The 24,728-nt window shown below is 35.6% G+C and overlaps 2 protein-coding genes across 4 annotated transcripts in view; both read left to right on the top strand.

The window, feature by feature from the left end:
- LOC138696881 (saccharopine dehydrogenase-like oxidoreductase) overlaps positions 1-4,561 on the top strand; it is a 34,166-nt gene extending 29,605 nt beyond the window's left edge. Inside the window, exons 9-10 of the mRNA XM_069822344.1 lie at positions 1,901-1,995; positions 4,316-4,561. Coding sequence (XP_069678445.1) covers positions 1,901-1,995; positions 4,316-4,421 — 201 coding nt within the window. The 3' untranslated portion in view covers positions 4,422-4,561. The remainder of the gene's footprint in view (positions 1-1,900; positions 1,996-4,315) is intronic.
- Positions 4,562-8,237: 3,676 nt separating this feature from the next.
- RpS11 (ribosomal protein S11) lies at positions 8,238-24,104 on the top strand. Of its 3 annotated transcripts, XM_069822343.1 has the most exons (5): positions 8,263-8,376; positions 10,982-11,107; positions 11,179-11,295; positions 21,457-21,662; positions 23,941-24,104. In XM_069822343.1, exons 1-5 carry the CDS (start codon positions 8,365-8,367, stop codon positions 24,062-24,064), a joined length of 585 nt encoding a protein of 194 aa, XP_069678444.1. In that variant the 5' UTR covers positions 8,263-8,364; the 3' UTR covers positions 24,065-24,104. The 3 variants fall into 3 exon arrangements, with proteins under 3 accessions (XP_069678443.1, XP_069678444.1, XP_069678442.1); XM_069822342.1 differs by lacking the exon at positions 10,982-11,107 and having other exon boundaries at positions 8,238-8,376; XM_069822341.1 differs by lacking the exon at positions 11,179-11,295.
- The last annotated feature ends 624 nt before the right edge of the window (positions 24,105-24,728 follow it).

Raw genomic sequence — 24,728 nt, 5'->3', positions numbered from 1 at the left:
TGTGCTTACCTTGCACCTGCTTCAAAATATTCACAATATTGACAGGATTTACGAACGTCATTGTTAAATTGGTATTTGCTGAAGTCGAAAATGCAACAAAGGAAACACACTGGGAACAAGATTGAATGTGGAAGACACTGGTATTCACTACTGATCGATACCACTAGCAAGATATGGCAGTGCACTGTGTGTTTCTTGCCGTGAAGCGACAACTGTAAGATGGCTTTCCTAACCTAACGTAGCGCACAAACAGAATAAGTGATTACAATCGAACATCGCATAAACAATAGAAAAGCGCAATGAATGACTGTTACCACGCCATTTGTGGACCCAAAATTAGGTTGTTGTTAATTTCTTATTACAATCAGTCAGTAGTGGCCAGTGATCAAAATCCTCGGTGAGGCCTGATGCAACTAGTTTAAGGGCCTCCGATAGGAAATGTTTATTTATGATGATGATGATGATGATGATTATTATTATTATTATTATTATTATTATATTATCATTATTACTGTATTATTATTATTATTATTATTATTATTACTACTACTACTACTACTACTACTACTACTACTACTACTACTACTACTACTACTACTACTACTACTACTACTACTATTAATGAAAACTAATAATTTCACTCACCAAATAAGCTGGTATGCTGCGAGTTTCAGTGATTGTTTCAGTCTGATGAAGCAACCCATGTTATGTGTTGAAAATCCCCTTTCTTTCTTTTCTTTTTATTTTTTCTCTTGACAGCAACAAACAAGGCCGACAGAGAAGTTTATTTTGCATCACATTACCACTTAACCATTTATGTTGCTCATACCAGGATGCAATAGAAACTCGCGTTTTAAGATTATCTGTCAGAAAAATTGTCAGCAATGTCGTAGGTATCTCAGTAGATTCTCTCTTTATTTAAAACTTCCTTTCTTTCAATATTATTTCTTCTCGAAAAAGGACACTAACAATGAATTAACTACACCAGCATTATTTATCGCATTTGTTTCTGTTTATATTTTCCCGAAATGCATAACAACATTGGCCCAGATTCACTACTGTACTACGAAGTACACCCTCGCTTAAGTCATAAACTAAGACATAAGGGGAGAGAGTAGTGTGGGTCTCTGCCTGCCAAAGAGCTGGAATTTTTGTTGTTTATGGCCTATTTAAGTCACCATTGCTATTCCTATCCCACTCTACCCCTGAGGCTGGCCCATGGATGGGAGGAGTGAAACCTGACCAGGCCACGAGGCCAGACGAATTGTGCCTCAGCTACAACGTTTTAAGCTCAAGCTCAAAGCCCGCGAAAATACAGGAAATGCTAAAACCAGACCCGGCACGAGTGATCCTGGCCTCAGGAACAAATTTTACTGCAAAACAGATCTATATACATCACAAGCCACACCCTGCACGAGCGATCCTGGCCTCAAAAGCAAATTTTACTGCAAAACAGATCTATATACATCACAAGCCAGACCCGGCACGAGCGATCCTGGCCTTAGGAGCAAATTTTACTGCAAAACAGTTTTATATATATATATATATCACAAAGTTTTCAAATGCTTCTACAGCGATATATGCTTCATTCAAATAACTAATACATTATATAAAAACACAAAATTTGATTTCAGTTAAGCCAAGTGACTGAGGCCCGGCCTCACTTGCCTCAGTCAATCAGCCGCCACTGCAATCGGTGTGCCTCAGTTGGAGAGGTTCCCTTGTTAGTGCAATAGCTTTCCTCAATGCTTAAGAGACTGAATAATTCTGCTAGTTACTGTAGCAAGATAGTGCTGACATCACTGTGTAGAACTGCATTTCAGTTTCTTTGCCAGTTCATGGCATGAGCATATACTTATTTATTAGGATATTTTTTTTTTATGAAATTAATATGTTACAGGTGTCTGGTAACGATCCAGGATATGGACTAACCACCAAATCTCTGCTGCTCACAGCTATTACTATCTTGAAAGAGAGTAACAAGATGCCTGGCAGGTAAATTAAGCTCTCACCTCAGTTGGTAATTTTTATCTTCTAAATGAATACCTGTAGTAAGAGCTGACATACACAGAGTGGTTCACTTGTCTCTTTCTTTCAGTTTTAGCATGTTTTCGAACCTACGGTACCTGTTTCTAGTATATTTAAACACTTACTTACTTACAAATGGCTTTTAAGGAACCTGAAGGTTCATTGCTGCCCTCACATAAGCACCATCAGTCCCTATCCTGTGCAAGGTTAATCCAGTCTTTATCATCATATCCCACCTCCCTCAAATCCATTTAATATTATCCTCCCATCTACGTCTCGGCCTCCCGAAAGGTCTTTTTCCCTCCGGTCTCCCAACTAACACACTATATGCATTTCTGGATTCGCCCATTTGTGCTACATGCTCTGCCCATCTCAAACGTCTGGATTTAATGTTCCTAATTATGTCAGGTGAAGAATACAATGCGTGCAGTTCTACATTGTGTAACTTTCTCCATTCTCCTGTAACTTCATCCCTCTTAGCCCCAAATATTTTCCTAAGAACCTTATTCTCAAATACCCTTAATCTCTGTTCCTCTCTCAGAGTGAGAGTCCAAGTTTCACAACCATACAGAACAACTGGTAATATAGCTGTTTTATAAATTCTAACTTTCAGATTTTTTGATAGCAGACTAGATGATAAAAGCTCCTTAACCGAATAATAACACACATTTCCCATATTTATTCTGCGTTTAATTTCCTCCCAAGTGTCATTTGTATTTGTTACTGTTTCTCCAAGATATTATAATTTTTCCACCTCTTCGAAGGATAAATCTCCAATTTTTATAGTTCCATTTCGTACAATATTCTGATCACGAGACATAATCATATACTTTGTCTTTTCGGGATTTATTTCCAAACCGACTGCTTTACTTGCTTCAAGTAAAATTCCCGTGTTTTCCCTAATCGTTTGTGGATTTTCTCCTAACATATTCACGTCATTTGCATAGACAAGAAGCTGATGTAACCCGTTCAATTCCAAACCCTGCCTGTTATCCTGAACTTTCCTAATGGCATATTCTAAAGGATTTACACACAAGGTGCATATTTATTCCATACAAGAAAACTCCGCATGTAAACAAATGGCACATATCTGAAGCTCTTCCTATTGGCTGCAGGACAAAGAACCTCTTTATGACACCTAGATATTAATTAGTTCCCTGTCTGGAAACACACCTGTTTTATGTTTTTGAAGCACAGTATTAAAGGCAGACTTGCTCTTTTTCTAAACACAAGAAGGAAATATATTTGAAGCAGTTGGAAAACTAATTAAGGCTGTAACGAAAGAATGTGATTTGTAGGTGGGGTCGATAGCTGACCATTGCAATTAGGCATGATAAGATAACAAGGAGAATTTGTAATGGTGCATCACCACTCAAAACCATAACACAAACAAAGAGATGAGAAAGGTGATCAGTCAATCAGTTTCTGTTACTGTTTGCTCCTTGTACAGTATTGTAGTATTGTGTCAATGCTGTACTGTGCTTTTCGTGTTAACATCCTGTGACATATCCAAGAAAAAGTGTTTGTTTCATCATGACAATGCAACTGCTCACACGTCTGCATTCATGGTTGCTAAACACACAAACTACGGTTCGAATTGTTCCACAACCACCTTACTCACCAGATCTCACACCCTCAGACTTGTTTCTTTTTCCAAAACTTAAAACTCACTTGGTTTGAAAGAAATTTTCGTCATATGAAGACGATATTGCAGCAGTAGGAGGCTTTCTTGCAGACCTAGAGAAATGTGTGTACAAAGAGGGTATAGGCAGTATTGCTACACTGGTGAACCTCGGGGGGTGTTTTGTTGAGAAATAAGGATTGTTTCAGAATAATACTAGTTTAATTTCCATGTGAGAATATGAACTTTTCAAACAACCCTCATATAAAGAAAACTGAAATATGGAGAAAAAGCATGCTTGTTATTTTTATCGCATTTATCACAATTGTGATATTTTCAAGTCTGTACCTATTAAAATGTTTTCATGTATAAAAGACTTCTTTTCCCTTCACTTCAGTTTTTCATGTTTTGGGCTGTTAACCTATATAAATGTATTTATTATTAATGGAGAAAAATTCGCTCGGGCACCGAGGATCGAACCCAGGAACCCCAGTTCTACGCACTGGATGCTCTAACCACTGAACTATGCCGAGGCTCAATCAACAGCATCAGCAGGTCTAACCTCAGCATCGGAACGAATTTTTTTCCGCTAATAACAAACGGTAACAATAACAATAATAAAAATAAATTAATCTTCATATAAAATGTATTTAATTCATATTGCAGAGGTGGAGTGTTGCCTCCAGCAGCAGCATTTGCCAAAACTTCCCTTCTCGAAGAACTGGAGAAACATGGCATGAAATTCGAAGTTGTGTCTACAACAGAGCAGTAGAAAGGTTACGATATGTAACTTTGATATTATTGAAGACCTTACTTATGCTTAAACAGGGATAAATAAGTGAGCTGCATTTATTAGAGATTAATCTGAATTGATTATTTTGTGGTGTAGGTAGGTGTAATGAAATATAAATACTTTCTTTTATACTTAAAGAATTACTTAATGTTTAAAAGTATACTTATATTCAATATACGTATCATATTATGATAAAAATAGTTGAGTTTTGATTGTTGTCTTAACTTTTAGAATATGAAGGCTGCTTTTAATATTCTGTAAGACTGACTTGCATTTATAAACTACATTTACTATTGTACCAAGTAAATAGACTGTTGCAGGGACACAGTAATTCTTTGATATTAAGCACTAAGTGTGTTACATACAAGAATATAACTATGTAACTAAATATGTGTATAGTGCCAATTCTAGAGTAACTATTGTGGCAGAGGAAAACACTAATATCTTATATGAGAAGTTAACAATTTCTTTTTTCAGTTGTGAAGTTAAATATTTTATGTTTCTTAATATTTTTTTATGCCTTGATAAAACAAAAATATGCTATTTTCATGTTTTCCATATTTTTGAACGAGACATGTATAACATTGGAATATGTAATAAAGGTTTGTATTCCTTCAGTTACGGGGTTACTTCATTATTTGCTATGTGTTCAATATTCATAGTTTTCATTTTTTCTCCTATCATGAAATCAGCCCAGTTGAGAATGACGGATTTTTAAGAAGTACCAAGTAAAAATCCTTAGGATGCCCTTCTTCGGAAAGAAAATAAAACTAGAACCCTCGTGTCATGAATTTACAACACACAAAAGAATCCTGGATCACCCAAGTCCGGTGTTTCTCGGGAGTTCTTTGATGAACAAAGTAGAAAAATGGAATACAATAGGACAGCAAAGGCTACAGTAAAAGGGGACCACTACTTTAAAGGATTCAGATTTTCCCTTCTTTTCGTCATGACATTATTTATTTTACAGTGTGTTCAAAGAGTATGGAATATTACTCATAACTTCTTACATTTCAATTTTACAATTTTTTTTTAAACAAAAGCTGTTGGACATAAACCATACAATATCACACCAGTGTTCCAGAGAAGTTATTCAGGCATACAGTGTGACAGTAAACTTTTTGTTTTTTAATGGCACCTCATTTTAATACGATGAAAGAGTAATGGAATGGAGAAAAATTCTCTCCGGCGCCGGGATTTGAACCTGGGTTTTCAGCTCTACGTGCTAATGCTTTATCCATTAAGCCACACCGGATACCCACCCCGGCGTCTGACAGAATCGTCTCAGTTTAAGTTCCAACTCTTGGGTTCCCTCTAGTGGCCGTCCTCTGCACTACATCATAGATGTCTATGAACGTAGGACTGAAGTCCACACATGTGCTGAGGTGCACTCGTTATGAGTGACTAGTTGGCCGGGATCCGACGGAATAAGTGCCGTCTTAAATCACGAAGTGATTTACGCATATCATATGTATTATTTTATTGTACCAAAGTACATATGATATTTCCGTGCAGATATTCTGTGTCCTCATATGATGAATATCTGCATGAAAATATCATGTACTTCGGTACATTAAAATAATATATACCTCATATTAAGATTTATATGTCATTGTAGATATGAGATGGAACAAATCAGTCTTGTAACTGAAAAATACAATGGACTGTTTCTGTGATAGACTGGGACATTGACTGTGAATGGTTCTCATTTTGAATATCTGTTGTAAAGTTCGGTTAGTAAGTGTATTTTATTTAGTTTTATGGCCTACTCAACATGATTTTACATACTTGTCTCAAGTTTGAAGTCCACGAAACAAGTTCAATAAATACTTAAAAGAAATTAAACGTAAAATTTAATGAAGATTCAGAATATATAAATTTTAATATAGGGTGCCATTTAAAAAAAATATAGTGTACTGTCACACACTATATGCCTGAATAACTTTTTTTCGAACACTGGTATCATATTGTATGGTTTATCTCCAACAGAGAGAGAGAGAGAGAGGGTATTTTTTTTTTTTTTGTAAAATTAAAATTTAAGAAGTTATGAGCAATATTCGATACCTTTTGAAAACACTGTCTATAGGTGCAAGTAGTGCACAAATAACTGACGTTCATATACAGTGAGATTTCTAAGTGCTGTACAGCATACAGGACAGCTTCAGTTATCGTAATTTCTACTAATCACTTTTATTTTTTAATACCATTAAATTAGATTAACGTCAAAATTGTGCTAATCGTCCTTGATGCCACATGTGTTGGTACATTTATATTGTAAGTAAAATGGCTGCAGCTATTGATATACTGTATTTACTCGCACAAACTTCTAGTCCCCCCCCAAGATTTTTAGGACATGTTTTTCAGAATTTTATTTAAAGTATGGTATCGAAAAAATAAACATGGGGAAACCCAAGTCATTATTCATTACTTCTATAACAAGGAATGGCCATGATTCCTCTGATGACATAGAAGACGCTCTGAATTTGTTGTCTGTTGAAAGTAGTGGAGTGTAAAATGCATGTACATTTATTTATTTAGCGTTATTAACAAATTAATTTTAACACGAATATATTTTTACGTGCTTAGTTTAACATCATGATTTTAGGTTAGTCAAGATCAGTCTGCCAACATTAGAACTGATGTAACAGTACAAAGAAAAGCCACAAAATCGATCATAATTACTCAAATTTTGTGTTTGTACGTGCATATTTATATTATTCTCATATCCCTTAACTCCATTCCAAATTCTTTTTCCTTGTGATTGGATATTTATTTTACAAAAACTTGTGTTGTGTTTCATTTTAACGTGAAACCAAAATAGACTCAAAAACCCTGATAGAACTAATATTTTAATCCCTGCGGTGAATTTCGGCGAAGTCTGGAGGGCCTAATTAGTCAAATCCACTCTCCTTAGCTTCATGCTGGGACCTCCTGTGATCTTTTAAAATGCGAAAGAGAGAGAGAGATGTGCGGAAAGCAACGGGAAACTACCGCATTTATGTCTCCCAAGAAAAATTGCAAAGCTAAATGACAGCTGTGAGCAGTATGGGATGAAGATAAATGCAAACAAGACGAAGACCGTGGTATCGGAAGAAAAATAAAGAAGGTAAGCTTACAAATTCTAAATGAAACAGTAGACAGCTTAAAATGTGTACTATAAGCAGCAACATGGGCTGCTGCCAGGAAGTCAAAAGGAGAATAGCAATGGCAAAGGAAGCTTTTAATAGAAAAAGGAGCATCTACGAGCCTTTGGCGAAAGAAGTGAAAATACTAGTGAAGTGCTTTGTGTGGAGTGTGGCATTGTACAGGGCAGAACGTGGACATTAAGACTAAGTGAAGAGAAATGAATGCATTTGAAATGTGGATATGAGAAGAATGGAGCGTGTGAAATGGACAGAATAAGATATGAAGCTGTGTTGGAGAGAGAGGGTGAAGAAAGAATGATGCTGAAACTGATCAGGAGGAGAAAAAATTGGCTGAGAAACTCTACTAAGGATGCAATGAAGGAATGGTGAATGGGGAAAGAGTTCGGAGCAGAAGAAGATATCAAAGAATAGACGACATTATGATATGTGGATCATTATGAAGAGACAAAGAGGAAGGTAGAAAATATGAAAGATTTGAGAATACTGAGTTTGCAGTGAGAAACCTGGGGCAGAAAACTATGACTGTATGAACTCTTCTTGGGTAGTTTCATTCAGCGACGTTTAATCATGGTGACAAAATGTTGTACTACCAGATTATGTTCTCTGTGTCTTTCGATGACCTTACTTCTCTGTTTGGTGTGTGTGTTTTTGAACGTAGGGTACGACCACGTCAAAGAGTGTAGATCGAGGCTCTGTTTGCGATCTGTGCAGGATACCGCGATGGCAAATGAGACGCTACAGTCGATCTGTGATTTCCTGTTCTTTCACCGACCAAGATGGCGGATCAAGTAAGTAATCGAAGTTTATGTGTTTTAAATTTAGGTATTAGTATGCAATGGAATTTTGATTTGCTTCATTAGTTCGTTGATTTATCATTTTCCGCTAACAAGTGCATTAATTTTAATAAAGAATTTCAATGATCTGGTGAGTTTATTCTATCCATATTAGTGGTTAGCACATTCCACGTGGAAACGAATTTGGCCTGGAAGAAGGTATTTTGTTTATATTCGCACTTCATTCTAATGATACATATTTTTATAACAAAGAGTTTAATAAAATCATTTTCAGACCACCTGAGACTGTCCTAAACTTGGTTAATGGTGAAATTTCTACTGAAAACTGTTTAGACGGAAATGCATAATGAAGAAAGTAGCTCACAAGTATATTAACTTAATCAGTATTTTCGTTTTATATCGTTAAAATTGTTTGAAATTAATCACTAGTGAGTTGAGTATTTCACAATTACAGAATGCAAAGTTGGATCTACTGTTTTACTTCAATCTGGTCTGGTTCCTCTAGAATTACCGTATTTCTTGTTGGACAGGCCTATGAGTACAGGATTAAGAACAATCAATCATGTCCATAATATTATGGAAATTGAACATTTTGGATATTTCTGCCTCATGGTTGTCTATTTTCAAAATATGATTCTAGAATACAAGTAATTAACTATTTAGAAACTGTGCCGTAACATTGCGAGGAAATAAGGCCAACTGTATAGAGGAATTTGTGAAGCCTAGATAAAAATAAATGTTCAGCTTCCCAAGTGTTCTTCCCCTTGCACAAAAATCAGAGAACGAAAGGCAAGTATTTTCGGCTGAACGCCCACGAATTTGTAAGGATTTTTTTTTTTTTTTTTAGGGATGGGTAGATGAAGGCGCTATTATTCAGTGAGCTACAGTAGTATTTTCGTAAAAAAAGTACTATTTCAGCCGTGGGAAAATTTCAGTATACGGATTCCTCACTGACAATTATATCTTAAAATACTAAAAAGAGCAGATTTGTCTGCGTTTGTGGAATGCGCATCACCATGCTTACGAAGAGGCACTTTTCAGTGCCAATAATTTATTTTGTGTGCACAAGGTTGGAGTTTTGAAGTAAGAGGGGAAAGGAAGGAATCCGTGTTCTGAAATTTATCCGCGACGTAAAATCATTTCCATATATCTTTGGGCATTAATTGTTTGTTTATAAAATGGGACTTATTTTCCTCTTATCATTAATAACTCACCATGTACTTCTATTTTCGTGTCATGGGAGGGTGGGGGGGGCTCTTCATGAGAAAGGTGGATGTTTGGAACGAATGGAGATGCATTAGGTTCGTTCCAACAAGCGGTTCATAGATCAGTTCATGTACGGTTCCTGTATCATCTTATGCGCATGCGCTAATTGATCATCTGCTATGGGATTGAAACTGGACTGGTCGCTGTTGGAACGCTTTCGCGGTTCGTTATGTACTAAATCCAGAGATGCTATAACTGTGATCATCTTTGCTAAGAACGGGATGCTTATTATTATCGTTTTGCAGCTAATTCTAATTGCAGAAAATAGAATTTCGATCATTTTCTATAAAAAGATGACAAAAAATATGGAAGGCAAGAATTCCGCTAATTCAATGTCGTGTACTGGGGGACTCTCATCTAAAAAATAGTTCTTTTTTTTTTAATTATTAATGTATGTACGTTATTTATTATACTTTTAATCAAAGCTGCATGTTGAAATTGTAATTAACTATTTCAATACCCAAATAATTTCCATTCCCTTTCTTTTTGGCGAAAATTTAAATTAAATCTCTAGTTTTATTATTCGTCTGTACTGTCACGTTTCATCTTTAACCTCATTGATGTGAACAGTCGATCATGTCTTTCTTCAGTATCCAGGAGACGTTGGTGAGCTTATGCGCATGCGCGTCTCTCGTACTCTTCTGTACATGCCTCAATCCACAGACTATTTCTGACCGTTCCGAACCCGTGTCAAAAGCTTGTTGGAACGCCTGACTGCACTACATGTTTCCGGTTCAGAACTGGTTCGGATTGTGTTTGAACGCTTTTTCTGTACTGCGCATGCTCACGATGGTTACGGACGGTTCCTGACTGTTGTTGGAACGAACCTATTGTAGGGACAGTCTGGACAGTCAAGGCCTGAAATAGGCTGTAGCAACATTGATGATGAATAGAATAAAAGTTGGGGCATCATCATGCTTACGATAAGGCATTTTTCACTGCCAATTATTTATTTTGTGTACACAAGGTTGGAATTTCGGAGTAAGAGGGAAAGGAAGGTATCCGTGTTCTGAAATGTATACCAAAATATACATAACGGATTGTAAATCCAGCTTTTGGTAATGTTTCTTCAAACGGTTATATCTACTTACATCTTAATTTGACGATAATGTTTTTACCCATTTTGTAATGTTAATCATAAACTACCGTCAATTAGAAATTGATGAAATAATTTAAAGTAGGAGGATGATGAAGGATAACGCAGAATTCCTGCATGGAAATATCATATGTACTTCGTTACATCGCAGTAATAGTAGAATAATACTTGTTCACGCCTCTTTACGTTTTAGCATGGTGATAAAACCAGTTGTTTAATGTATTTTTCGTTTTGCAGAATGAACGTTCATTTCAAAAGCAGCCAACAATTTTTCTGAATCGTAAGAAAGGCCTTGGTGCCAAAAAAAGGAAATCTCTTCGTTACACTCGTAATGTTGGTTTGGGGTTTAAGACTCCAAGAGAGGTAGGTGGGATATAAGTATAACAATTATTTTGATAATCATTAATGTTTAATTTGTTTTCTTTTGTATGTAGACAGAAAGGGCATTCCAAAAGCAGCCACATTTGAACCTTAACAGAAAGTTCGGGCAGAAGAAGAAACCACTTCGTCGTCACCGGAATGTTGGTCTTGGGTTTAAAACTCCCAGAGAGGTTTGTGTATTCCATGATTTTGTATTTCGGTGGCTGGTGGACTGGTGATGGGGAGAGGATGTCCTGCTGGTGGTGTTTTATTTTACAGGGACGATTCCTGCTTTGGACTTAAATGCATCTGGTCTGGTTAAATGTTAAATTAATGGAGTAATGAAGTAGTGGTGGGCATCTGGTCTGGTTAAATGTTAAATCGAGTCATTAATTGGTGGTGGTTTTGATACACCAAGTATTGTGAACTATTTACCAACATTCTTTGTATATTAACTGTCTTACACGAATTACGTAGAAAATATTTTTTACATTTAGAAGATATCTCTGGCTCTGTTAACATTACTTTTGAGTTCAGCAGTGTTGTATTAATGCCACAAAATTGTTCTGATAAAACTTTTTGTTTATAAATACTAATACTAATACATACATACATACGTGTTCCATTAACAGCATCAAAATGATAATAGAAGAAAAAGCACTGATTCAGTATGAAAAACTTATCAGATTACCAGGAAACAGTTGGCATTCATACAGTCCTCTCCGTAGATTAAAAACTCAAAAAAGTTTCATATCCATGGTTCAAGAATTAAAACAGAAAATCAATGTCCCGAATTTAAAAGAAAACTTACAAATTAAACCAAACCCTTTAACACTATTAAATATAGAGTATAATCTAAATTTAACACAAGAAATACTGAAATCAGAAGTAAACACTGAAATAATGAAAGAATTGTCTTTAGAGACAATTAATATTAGGTACCCTCCACAAAATTGGCTTCATTTATACACCGATGGATCCTTGATCTCCAGGGAACAAGGTGCAGGTGTTACGTGCTGTCTCTTCTCACTTTATAGATCTCTTGGATATGGAACAACAAGTTTTGATGGAGAAATCACTGCAATAAGTGAAAGTCTCAGGAATCTTCTCTGCCACATCAATAAATTTAAGAATGCAGTTATATTGTCAGACTCCAAAGCAGCTATCAATAGTCTCTAGACACACACCTTCATCTCAAATAGCAGAAATAAATAAAATGCTCTCTCAACTAATAACTCTCAATAAAAGAATTGTATTCCAATGGATACCATCCCATTGTGGAATCCTGGGAAACGAGAATGCGGATGCTTTAGCAAAGAAGGGCAGCACTGCTGCTTACAGACCTGTTACTAAATCTACGTATTACTCTGTGAAAAGATTGATTAAATCTACATACTTAGACTTCAACAAACAAAATTTGATAACACAATCACAAGGGAAAAAATGGAATTCTCTGCATCATAATCCACAGTTGATTCCCGATTTACCACACAAATCGTCTGTAGCTGCATTTAGATTGGCAACAGGCCATGACTGTTTGGCCAAGCATCTGCATAGAATTGGAATATATCAGTCTCCTAACTGTCCACTGTGCAACTCAAATCAAGAAATGGATTCAGAACATCTCAAAATCTGTGCGTCAGTGGCTAACCATGACAATATCTTTGAAAAATATTGGAGTGCAAGAGGTCAAATGACTTCATTGTCAAATGCCTGGCATTAGAAAACAACAACAACATACGTGTTCCGCCCATGGGCAGGTCTTTCAGTGCAAACCCAGCATTCTCCAATCTTTCCTATTTTCTGCCTTCCTCTTAGTCTCCTCATATGATCTACATATCTTAATGTCGTCTATCATCTGATACCTTCTTCTGCCCCGAACTCTTCTCCCATTCACCATTCCTTCCAGTGCATCCTTCAGTATGCAGTTGCTTCTCAACCAGTGACCCAACCAATTCTTTTTTTTTTTTTCTTTCTTTCTGATCAGTTTCAGCATCATTCTTTCTTCGTCCATTCTTTCCAATACAGCTTTTTTTTCTTATTCTGTCTGTCTACTTCACACACTCCATTCTTCTCCATATCCACATTTCAAATGCTTCTATTCATTTCTCTTCATTTCGTCGTAATGTCCATGTTTCTGCCCCCATACATTGCCACACTCCACACAAAGGACTTCACTAGTCTCTTTCTTAGCTCTTTTTCGAGAGGTCCGCAGAAGATACTGGTTTTTCTATTAAAAGCTTCCTTGGCCATTGCTATTCTCCTTTTGACTTCCTGGCTCCAGCTCATGTTATTGCTTATAGTACATCCCAAGTATCTGAATCTGTTCACTTGTTCTACTGCCTCATTTAGAATTTGCAAGTTTACCTTCTTTATTTTTCTCGCGACAACCATAGTCTTCGTCTTGTTTGCATTTATCTTCATCTCATACTGCTCACAGCTGTCATTTAGCTCCAGGAGCATATCCCTTGGTATTGTCTCCTCTTCTACTAACAATACCTTATCATCAGCAAATCTTATGCACTTTATTCTTCTTTCTACTTTCTGTGAAAACAGTTCTTCACCAAATCCTTCAAGTAGATGTTGAAAAGGTAGATGATAAAGGGCATCCTTGAAATACTCCTCTCCCTATTTCACTTCCTTCAGACATTTCTTCTCCCATCCTGAGTTTGACTCGTTTCATATATAGGTTACTGAACAGCCTCTTGTTTTTCCAGTACACACTTATTTTCTTCTTCAGGATGTCCATCAGTTTGTTCCAATCCACTCTGCCAAACGCCTTTTCTATGTCCATAAATACTTTATACACTTAAATACTAATGGCAGTACTTAACTGTTCGTCGTTTACCCACATGAAGGCAGTTGTGTAGACCAATTTACCGAAGAGTCTTTGCACAGGGTGTGCCATAGGTGGCTAGTCTACACTAGAGTTGGGCAATACGATTCTTTTTTCAGAAGTCGATTCCAACGATTCAATCATACATTACGAATCGATTCTAACGATTCATTCACGATTCTTCTCAGTCTGCGATTCCAACTATTGTTTTGAATTGTCAACGAGTACACGATTCTTTCTACTCTGCGATTCCAACGATTCGTCAACAAACGACTTACAGGACACTTTCCTTTGCAAACCACGCGTAGAACAAAAATGTTCTACATCTCTTGCATAGATGGCATAAGAGGCGAGACATTGAATTGTCTCTCATTGGCTGGAACCATTCAGCATGACCTCTATTAGTCTACAAAATTACTCAAGATAATGTTTCTAAATTATAATTTATCAACTGAACTTTATTACGAAGTACATTTTTTGCATTACATCTCTATTTAACAATGCAAATTTCAGGTTTGTGTTCATTATTTTCCATACTTAACAAATGCAGTATTTTGATTTCACTCTTGCTCGGGAGTATTCGGCACTGTTCGGAAATGTCCGTTGACAGGTTACATCAAACAAGTAAATAGAATCGTGGGTTATAATACCATGTCAATTCGTTACTATTCTTTTGAATGACGATTCGTTGATACCACGAATCGATTCTTACGATTCTTTATTATTAATTGTTTGAATGAACGATTCGTTCACGTATCGACCCAGCTCTAGTCTACACTACACCTGTGTTGAGATATGATACAGATTTAGAAACCAGAGCTTGTAGAGATAACCTCTGTGTTACCTAGATCACGGGCTTGACCAACACAAGATGATAAAATGTTTGTTATGCCTATACGTAAGTAAATTAAAATAAAATAAATATTGATTGACATGAATTAAAATAAAAGAAATGTTGATTTGCCATACAAGAGAAGGAAGGAGCAAGCATTCTATCCTCATTAACTTCGATAGGTTTCCCAATCAAAAATGAGAATTAAAAGTACAGTAATTAATAAAGTGGAAAGGTCTCTTCATAGATTGGTAGTAATTAATGCAGTGACTTTATGCAAAGTATGGTACTTGAAAAAGTACGGCATTTACTCTTGAGTCAATCCCCTTTTTTGCTTGGTCACTGCTGTAACTTTCTGCATTTCTTGTGTAGAAATGTCTTATTATTTTTGCCTTCTAATCACATTTAAATGTCACTGTTATAAAAGATTTGTGCATTAAAATGTGTCTCAGTGAAACATAAAGCAGCGTCCATATAAGGCCAGTTTTTGTCTGACACTTTTTCAATTCATTGCGGGCTAAACAAGGAGATGCACTATCACCTTTACTTTTTAACTTTGCTCTAGAATTTTCCATTGTCCAGGATAACAGACAGGGTTTGGAACTGAATGCGTTACATCAGCTGCTTGTCTATGCAGATTACATGAATATGTTAAGAGAAAATCGACAAACTATTAGGAAAAGCACGGAGATTTTACTTGAAGCAAGTAAAGAGATAGGTTTGAAAGTAAATCCCGAAAAAACAAAGTATATGATTGTCTCGTGACCAGAACATTTTACGAAATGGAAGTATAAAAATTGGAAATGCATCCTTTGAAGAGGTAAAAAAAATTAGATATCTTGGAACAACAGTAACAAATATAAATGACAATTGGGAGGAAATTAAATGCAGAATAAATATGGGAAATGTCTTAAAATTCAGTTGAGAGGCTTTTGTCATCCAGTCTGCTTTAAAAAAAGCTGAAAGTTAGAATTAATAAAACAGTTATATTACCAGTTCTGTATGGTTGTGAAACTTGGACTCTTTGAGAGAGGAACTGAGGTTAAGGGTGTTTGAGAATAAGATGCTTAGGAAAATATTTGGGGCTGAGAGGAATGAAGTTACACAACGCAGAACTACATTCATTGTATTCACCTGACAGTCCACACCTGTGGAGTAACGGTTAGCTTGTCTGGCCGTGAAACCAGGTGGCCCGGGTTCGAATCCCTGTCGGGGCAAGTTACCTGGTTGAGGTTTTTTCCGGGGTTTTCCCTCAACCCAATACGAGCAAATGCTGGGTAACTTTCGGTGCTGGACCCCGGACTCATTTCACCGGCATTTCACCTTCATTTCATTCAGACGCTAAATAACCTAGATGTTGATACAGTGTCGTAAAATATCCCAATAAATAAATTCACCTTACATAATTAGGAACATTAAATCCAGCCACTGGGCATGTAGGCCTAGCATGGATGGGCAAATCCAGAAATGCATATAGAGTGTTAGTTGGGTAGCCGGAAGGAAAAAGACCTTTGGGGAGGCCGAGATGTAGATGGGAAGATAATATTAAAATGGATTTGAGGGAGGTGGGATATGGTGGTAGAGACTGGATTAATCTTGCTTAGGGTAGAGACCAGTGGCGGGCGTATGTGAGTGTGGCAGTGAACCTCCGGGTTCTCTAAAAGCTGTAAGTAAAATGTTTCCGAGAGGCATTTTAGACAAATTTTGTAGTTTAATACAACTTCCATTGTTTCCTTATGGTGAGCTGGAGCATAGAAGCTTGTTTGATTATTTTTTTATTGATGGAGTCACTGAAGTTACATATTAAGACTCTAGGTAGTATCAAAACCACCATTTCTGTTCAGTTGGTTGTGGACTGTACTTTTTTGCAGAAATGTAGGTGGGGTGTAATTCTGGAGTAATATGGCAGAATATGTAGGTGATGGTAATTTTGTTTATGTTTACATTGTGTACATAATATAGGGTGGAATGTCTGGAGAAAGACCAGTTGTAGTTGTTTGCAACAGAGAAAAGTGTTTCATAGCTCAAAATTCGATTATTCATACATGGTGGAAACCTGTTGAATATCGTATGGTGTAATTTTAAATAGTGTTGTTTCTGCTAACCATTGTTAGATATATATGTAATAACACAAACTTATTGTTGGATTATATATCAAAATATATATCTCGTCAGTGACTAACATTCACACAATCTTGAGCCTCTAGCCATGCTTCCAAGTGTTTTATACGTAATGCCACTCCGCAAAGTATGAACATCAGTGAATAGTATTCACAGTTTATTATTGAATAGTAGTTATCTGTAAAGCTGAAGAAGTTCAGAAAGATGTAATTCCTATTATTATTAAATTATTTGGAAATAGAGTATTTATTTTCTTATTTTAAAACGAAGGTCTAGTGAAGTTTTTATTGCTGGATAATTTACATGCTGGATATATATGATGGATTCTTTTAAATTTTATCATCAAATTTAACTTCTCATCTGAATGTCAAGAGATCTTAGATTTGTTTTCTTTGTAATATTACCGCTATGAAACTTTTGACATAACATTGTAGGATACCGGTACGTAATTGGAGAAGATAATGTATATTTTCTGGAAGTTCATCCATTAGGCTGTGAGATATCCTTTTAACTGCCAGATAGCACGGATTCACATAAGGACATACTTTACATAGCATGTTGCATTAAATTTATGTAGGTGTATTGCTGCTATATTTGTTTATAGCAAGGTGCATGCAGTTGGGAACTAAAAATGAGTAATAAATAAGATAATGGGTATAGTATGATATATTCAATATACTTAATTTCTGTTGTTCCAGATTGATGAAGTGAAATGTGTTTATGGCAGGAAATCATTACTTTGATGTAATGTAATATAATAGCATAATAATTTGCATTGCTATTAATTTCTCTCTCCTGTTTAATGAAATGAAGTTCTCTAATGAACAATGTATTCACATTTCGCTGTATGAATGTTCATTGCATGTTAAAATGTTAAGGTATGGTGATATGTTGCTACTTTTGTTGTGCAACTTTTCTGATGAAATTACAAAATTTGTGTGTCTTGTTCACACACAAACCATCAGAATTATTGTGCAGTTATACAACACAGAAAAAACGTGGTGCTACAAAAAGTTCAAACAACTGAATAAAAATAGACAATATTGTCTAGTTACAATCTCCTTTGTGAGAATTATTGTGAAGAGGATGAATGATTTTATATGACAAAAACTCTCTTTGTTCAGATCTATTAGATATTTATTTCTCAGTACTGTACTATTTTTTTCTTTTTGTAATGGCAGGGCCCTAAACATGTGATTCACCTCAGCCCTACAAGCAAGTTCATAGATGTCACTAGTGCCAAGAAGCATAGACCATTTAGTTCGTCCTAGACTACCCAGAGTACACCACAGGCATTACACATTACACTTACAATGAATGATGATGAATTGTACCTGGAGAAAACCTCTGTGTTGTTTGGACTCCAAGTTTGCCCAATGCAAGTTACAGATTCAGGGTAGAGTGGGATTTGAACCGAAGTCCCCTGGCTATATGCACTGAACCATCATGGCAGTTTCTAACTATGAATAGTATTAAAAGTTGACAGTTGTGTTATGAAGTCATCAGAAAAAGTCAATATTTTTTTAATAATGTATTGCACTATTTTCTTAAACATTGTTGACAACTTTCCTGTTACGGAAAGTCTAAACAAATAAATGTTTTCATCCCAGTATATTGACGGCCTTTGTGGTCTGTTGGTCAGCATGCTGGCTTCCAGATCAGGAGGTCCCGGGCTCGGCTCTCAGTGAATTTTTCTTGAAGAAGAGGAATTCCCTGGGTATCTAGAGTCTGGAAATTTGTATGAATGTGAGTGTGCTGGCTTAATATTAATTAACCAGTCATCACAAATATAAAAAAATGCATGAGGATTGTCGCTGGGCAGTAACCTGAACACACGTTTCAGCGTCACATTGTTGACAAGTAACTCCATCTGTTAGCACAACCATAAAGCATTTAATAGATGCTATAGAGTTACCAACAACAAAAAAAAAAATCGTATATGTTCTGTACACGTACATTTAACAACTACCAGAAGCTACTTATTTCCATCGCTTGGAACACTAAAATATAATATAAAGTAGTATTGTCACATTTAGGCAGCAATATTGCTCGCAACCACTACAAAATTTTCTACAAAGCTAATATAAAAAATGCTGCGGCTGTAACCCTGAGAACCCTGTTCACATGTCACTACTTTCAAGCTGTGTGTTGTATCAAAAAGTAGCCCAACAGCTGGTTTGGTAGCTGCTCCTTTAGAGTTGCTGCACAAGTAGCAATGTGTAACCATACCTTTAATGGTTATTGCATGAATGGAATTGTATTATGATTCCTCCCTTTCTCCCATAGGTGGCTGGAATGTGGAAAGCTTGCATCATAAGTAATTATCTATGTGATATGTTTCAAAGAATAAATTATTCAGTTTCTTGCAGGTGTATACAATAGGAGAAAATAATACAGATTTCTCCAATGTGTTACTACTTTTTTTTTATGGAGTTTCCTTGTTCAGGTATTCATTTGTAAACTGTGGTGACATCATCACCAATTCTCCTATTGGTATAACATTATTCATGTATGCATTTTGCTGTCACATTTGTTACAGTTGCTTTCATGACATCATTTGTAAAATTTATAATTCCATAGACCAGTAAAATCCGATCATATTTTACAGTGACGTTTGCACTCTTGTAATGTTGATGTAATGCTTCTTCTGACATGCTATGCTGACTTCGAGATTGTACAGCCATTCATTGTGCTTATTTGTGGCGTGAGTGAAAATAGTACATTATGCAACGAGCCTATAATGGTAGTAATTAAGACACAAGTATGATTGTTTATGAAACGAGCGCAAGTTTTATACGACTTTTTATGCTCGACCATATTTCTAACTTGAAATTATTTAAAATTAGGTCTTCTTATGGTTATGTGCGAACTGACCTGAATTGTGAGATGTGCACAGACGCGAAAGTATTGATTTTTTCCGATGCTGAATGTCATTGACCTTGGCAGAGAATAAGATGAAGATTACTCTGATATAACCTGGAAATTGATTTAGAATTGAAAAACGAGATGACAAATTGAATTTATTTGAATATTATTTACAATTAACGCTAATTATTATAGTAACAGAACAACCTTCTGCGACAGTATTGGATTTCCAGCCTCCGTGACTTTTTGCTAATTGTCTTTCGATTGCATATCCGAGAATAATCGATATAACGGTACAAAGCTGACTTGTCATTGGTTGAACACCAGAACTTTAATGAGTAGGTGTACTTTAATGACATGCATTAAAGGACTGCTACCAGGTGTATAATTACTACATTTCGGCATGGTCGAGCATAAAAGTTAATATGAACACAGGGTCATTTCAGATTAGTTACACAGTTATTTTTCTATTTTGAGAAGTAAATTGTAGATTAGATATCTGTAGACCAAGTTTTGACTACTAACAGAAAGCATATATATTCTATTATTATTATTGTATTTCCACACACAAAGTTGTACTTTGACCTACAAATAATCGTCAGTATACTAATACAAACATCAGGTCTAATTATAATCAAAATTTGAAGTTTTAATTCTTTTCAGTTTTTCCCCTTAGTCTTATCATACCTGCATGTGTTTTGAAAATAAGTTGATTGGTCCACTACGTAGTTACATACCATGATAAAACACTGATTGTTCTTTTATCCTCTGTAAAATAATGTAACAAAAATTTTTCAGTCTGAAATAATAATAATAATAATATGGTGGCACTCCCAAGAAAACACATAAAATTGTGTATGTCAACCATAGGCTGTATTTGTGATCAGCTGAAGTACATTTGCAAGATCTTGTTTTTGTAGTTTGTATTTTTTTTATCACAGTTCATAAATTAGAAATTATTGATTTCTCAAGTTTCAAATTGTTATAGCACCATAATTATGGACAGCTGGATCCATGTTTGAACTTAAGAACTTAGAAATATCTTGAGAATGTTGAGAATAAACTAATGGAATTTCGTGACTGATGAATGTACAATTCAACAATATTTGTAAAAGAAATCACGTTTAATGAAAAAAATTGTCAAATTCTTTAAAAAAGGGGGGGGGGGGAACGAGCGAAATTCGCGACAAAATCGTAAAATGTGTATTGAATGTGTCTTGTTCATGTCTACCAAAAAAAATTAACTCTCTGACTCAATTAGCAGAAATTCCTGAAAAATTCATTCTCGAAAATCGGCTGTCCCAAACCACGAAACATTATCAAAAAGAATATTGTTCTTTACATTTCTCTGCCCCTGCCCCCAAACACCATTCATTGCTCTGCTTCTGAAGTCCTATGTGGTGAAGTGATGTAAATGTGAATGTTCTCACTTCAGTAACCTTTCACAGGAAATGGCATAGTACAGTAAATAAATTTGTGCTACATATTATGTTCTCCTTTGGAATTGCAGCTTATGTAAAGTGAATAGTGAAGGTGTGTTTTTTTCCGCAACTTTGTGGTATTGAATGATGAAAATATACGACGGTCTACTGATACCCATGATTAATGTATCTTTCTGACACTTACTTTTCTTATTAAAAAATAATATTTATTTTATATATTTAGAAACTGTTATGTTTTTTTTGTCTTTTTCCGCAGGCTATTGATGGAACATACATTGACAAGAAATGTCCATTTACTGGAAATGTGTCCATCAGAGGACGCATCCTGACAGGAGTTGTCCAGAAAATGAAAATGCAGCGCACTATTGTTATAAGGCGTGACTACCTGCATTATATCCGAAAATATAATCGTTTTGAAAAGAGACATCGCAACATGTCAGTTCACCTGTCTCCGTGCTTCAGGTAGTGTTGTCAAGAATTATATATTAAGTAATGGTTTGATGAAACCATGGCTTTAGGATGTAGAATTAGCACTGAAGTACTCTACTTATTTTAAAGTTAATTTTTTGAATGGAAAGATCAATGTTTGGACTGTGTAGACTGACCATGAAAAAAATTGCCTGGATATCAGGTATTATTCACAGCATGAATCATCTGATTGTTTTACTTTATAACGTGATGGTCATATTCAGGGGCGATTTATCAGGGCATGCTATGCTTGCTGCGCAAGCCCATTATTTTCGTAGAATGTGTATTTCTCAAAATGGCGTTACGTACATTAAAATTTATTTTGATTTTTGTAATACTGTTTAGGCGTAATACCATCTGCAGGTTGCACACCGCAAGTATCGCAACGCTTGCTCATTTCTTGGAACTACAGGAAAGACTTAGAAATAGCGAGAATATGATGCGCGCGCAAGTGCCTTCCTCCTTAGTACGTCCTAGGCGCACACGCATTTGTTATGTGTTGTTTGAAGCTCTGGTCCGAGAGCTACACCAACGACTATTTAACGTTACACAGAGCAGTAGTGACAGCGGGAATGTGCTGTGCACTGTAATTGTATGAGCGGAATGGATGTGTTAGCTGCTGCATGTATTATTAATTCTTAAACATTAATTTGAAGTATTGCAATGAGTTCGGAATTGTGTGTTATTGAAACATTATTAAATCCATTTTCCCGAAGGACTATTCAAGAGAAGACAGACATTATAGAGAATATGTGCGCTCGTTCAATACGTCTCAATACAACAATATGCATTGGTTGGCAGGATCGAAAAAACTAAATAAACTGTTTTGTTGGCCATGTTTGTTATATTATATCGAACTTCTACATCTGATAAGGGAATATGATCCAAGACTCATAATGATTTCATAATTATAAAATAAATTATTTATGTGGGTCTGATTATTTTTATTAATTATGAATTATTATATCCTCCCATCTTCCCCTATGAATAAAAGAGCAAGCCTAACTTTCGTGACTAGCATTCGCCCCTGGTCATATTGTATGGAATGACACAATGCAGTAACTTGGAAAGAATTTATTGTTGAGCACCATATTGTTTGTTTAGCTTACCACAATCTTCTGTGGTTCAATAGAGCAAACTTAAAATTAATTTAGAAATGTTATTAAATAATTTGTGACGTGAAGTTTAAAATACGTTTAAAGAAAAAATTGTATTAATTCATAGTACTATCGGTCATATTTACACACTCTCTAACTGCGATGTTCTGCAACAGTCGACGTTGTTGTTGGTATATTGGATTGCTGCCTCACAACAAATTAAAAACAATTAAACACAAATAGAGTTCAGTTAATTTTCAGTTTTTAAGTGCAAGTGAAGGATCGAAATCTCATACCTTTAGTGCTACTCATTTTCAGAATTGAAAATATAAGATTCTCAAACTATACACTTGCCACACTTGAACTTGATTCTCACACATGTACTGCTAATGAAAACGCCATTTAATAGTGTTAACAATTGAAATTCCCGTGTGGGAAGTTAATGGCATGTCCTATCATCTTGGAAGTTGCGCATGAAGAAAAATGGGCAATGTTGTCAACTTCATTTCGAAAAATCCGTGCACCTGTAGTTTTTTACTTCTATATCAGGACTAGGCATTGGGAGCGGAACCAGACTCTAAACGGGGACGCTTAATATTCATCCGTCACTGAATCAACGCTATGTGGTGTTCAGCGGGGAAGGAAGGGGGATGAAGAGAAATCATATGGCTTCCCTTGCTGCCCAGTTCTGTTCTATATCTATATCTAGGAAAAATGCGCTATTTGGGTCTGGATGTAGGCATCACGATCACAAAAGGCGACAGAGAAATGTGTTACATGATATTCCATTTCGATTTTTCCCATTGTTTCCTAAGAATCGAGAATGTTATTTCAGAGGATTTCTCTGTACCAAGGCATCATGTTGGGCATTTCTCAAACTAATATTGGTTTTATTACGAGCTTAAATCATACAAAATCACAAAATACTCATTCCACAACATTACTACAGTATATTATTTACTATCATTCAGATTTATTTTTCTGTGATGTTGAAGATGTTATGAACTTTTCTTATTCCTGTTTTGAATGATGAAATACATGACGGTCTTCTGAAATATATGAAAGACAAAATACATGTTTCTGACACAGTTTATTAAAACCTTTTAGTAGTAATGGCTACTTCTATGAACAGGTAAAACACTTAAAATTACATATGCTGCTATTCTTTATTTCAGGGATGTGGAACTCGGAGATGTTGTGACGGTTGGGGAGTGCAGACCTCTCAGCAAGACAGTCCGTTTCAATGTCCTCAAAGTATCCAAAGGAACAGGAACAAAGAAAAGCTTCAAGAAATTCTGATTTGTAAAGCATGTAAATTGAATTAAAATGTTCAAAAATATTTTGTGTTTGTATTTGGAATATTCCCAGACATTCCTGACTTTGAAGTGTCCTTTATGGGATGAAGTTGCATTGCATGAAGAATGTTGCAAAAGAATAAGTGAAAGTTTTTGTATTGATATGTAATAAACTATCGTGTAAGTCTTATTGAAAAAGTGTGCATGGTGGGTTTTTTTTTTTTGGGGGGGGGGGAAAGCTTCATTTCTCACACTAGTTTATTAAACCTTACAGGACTGTAAAGAAAACTATAGTAATGTCCATATTTAATATGTTGTACAATATTATAGTATTGTGAAATTTTAATTTTCCTACCAATTTTTTTTTTTTTATTCTATTAAATAGCATATAGCCTATTAACCTGTTGTATCCTATAGTATACTTTGTCGATTTAAGGATTAAATTCATCACGATGCTGGATGGGCACTGGTCCCCCACATTGACTGAAACTTAATGAGAAAAGTCTTACTCTGTGACTCGAACCACTGTACATTCTGTAATGACAGTCCTATGCAAGATGCCTTAGATCATGATGCTGAGGAGACAACTGTCCTGGATGAAAAAGAAATTGTAATTGATTATTGAACCAGAATTTGTGTTTCTTGTAATTTAGCACCATATAAGGCCC

The sequence above is a fragment of the Periplaneta americana genome, chromosome 3 (assembly GCF_040183065.1).
Source record: "Periplaneta americana isolate PAMFEO1 chromosome 3, P.americana_PAMFEO1_priV1, whole genome shotgun sequence".
Taxonomy (NCBI): Eukaryota; Metazoa; Arthropoda; class Insecta; order Blattodea; family Blattidae; genus Periplaneta; species Periplaneta americana.
Note: the sequence above shows the minus strand (reverse complement) of the source record. Positions and strands in the feature narration are given on the sequence as shown.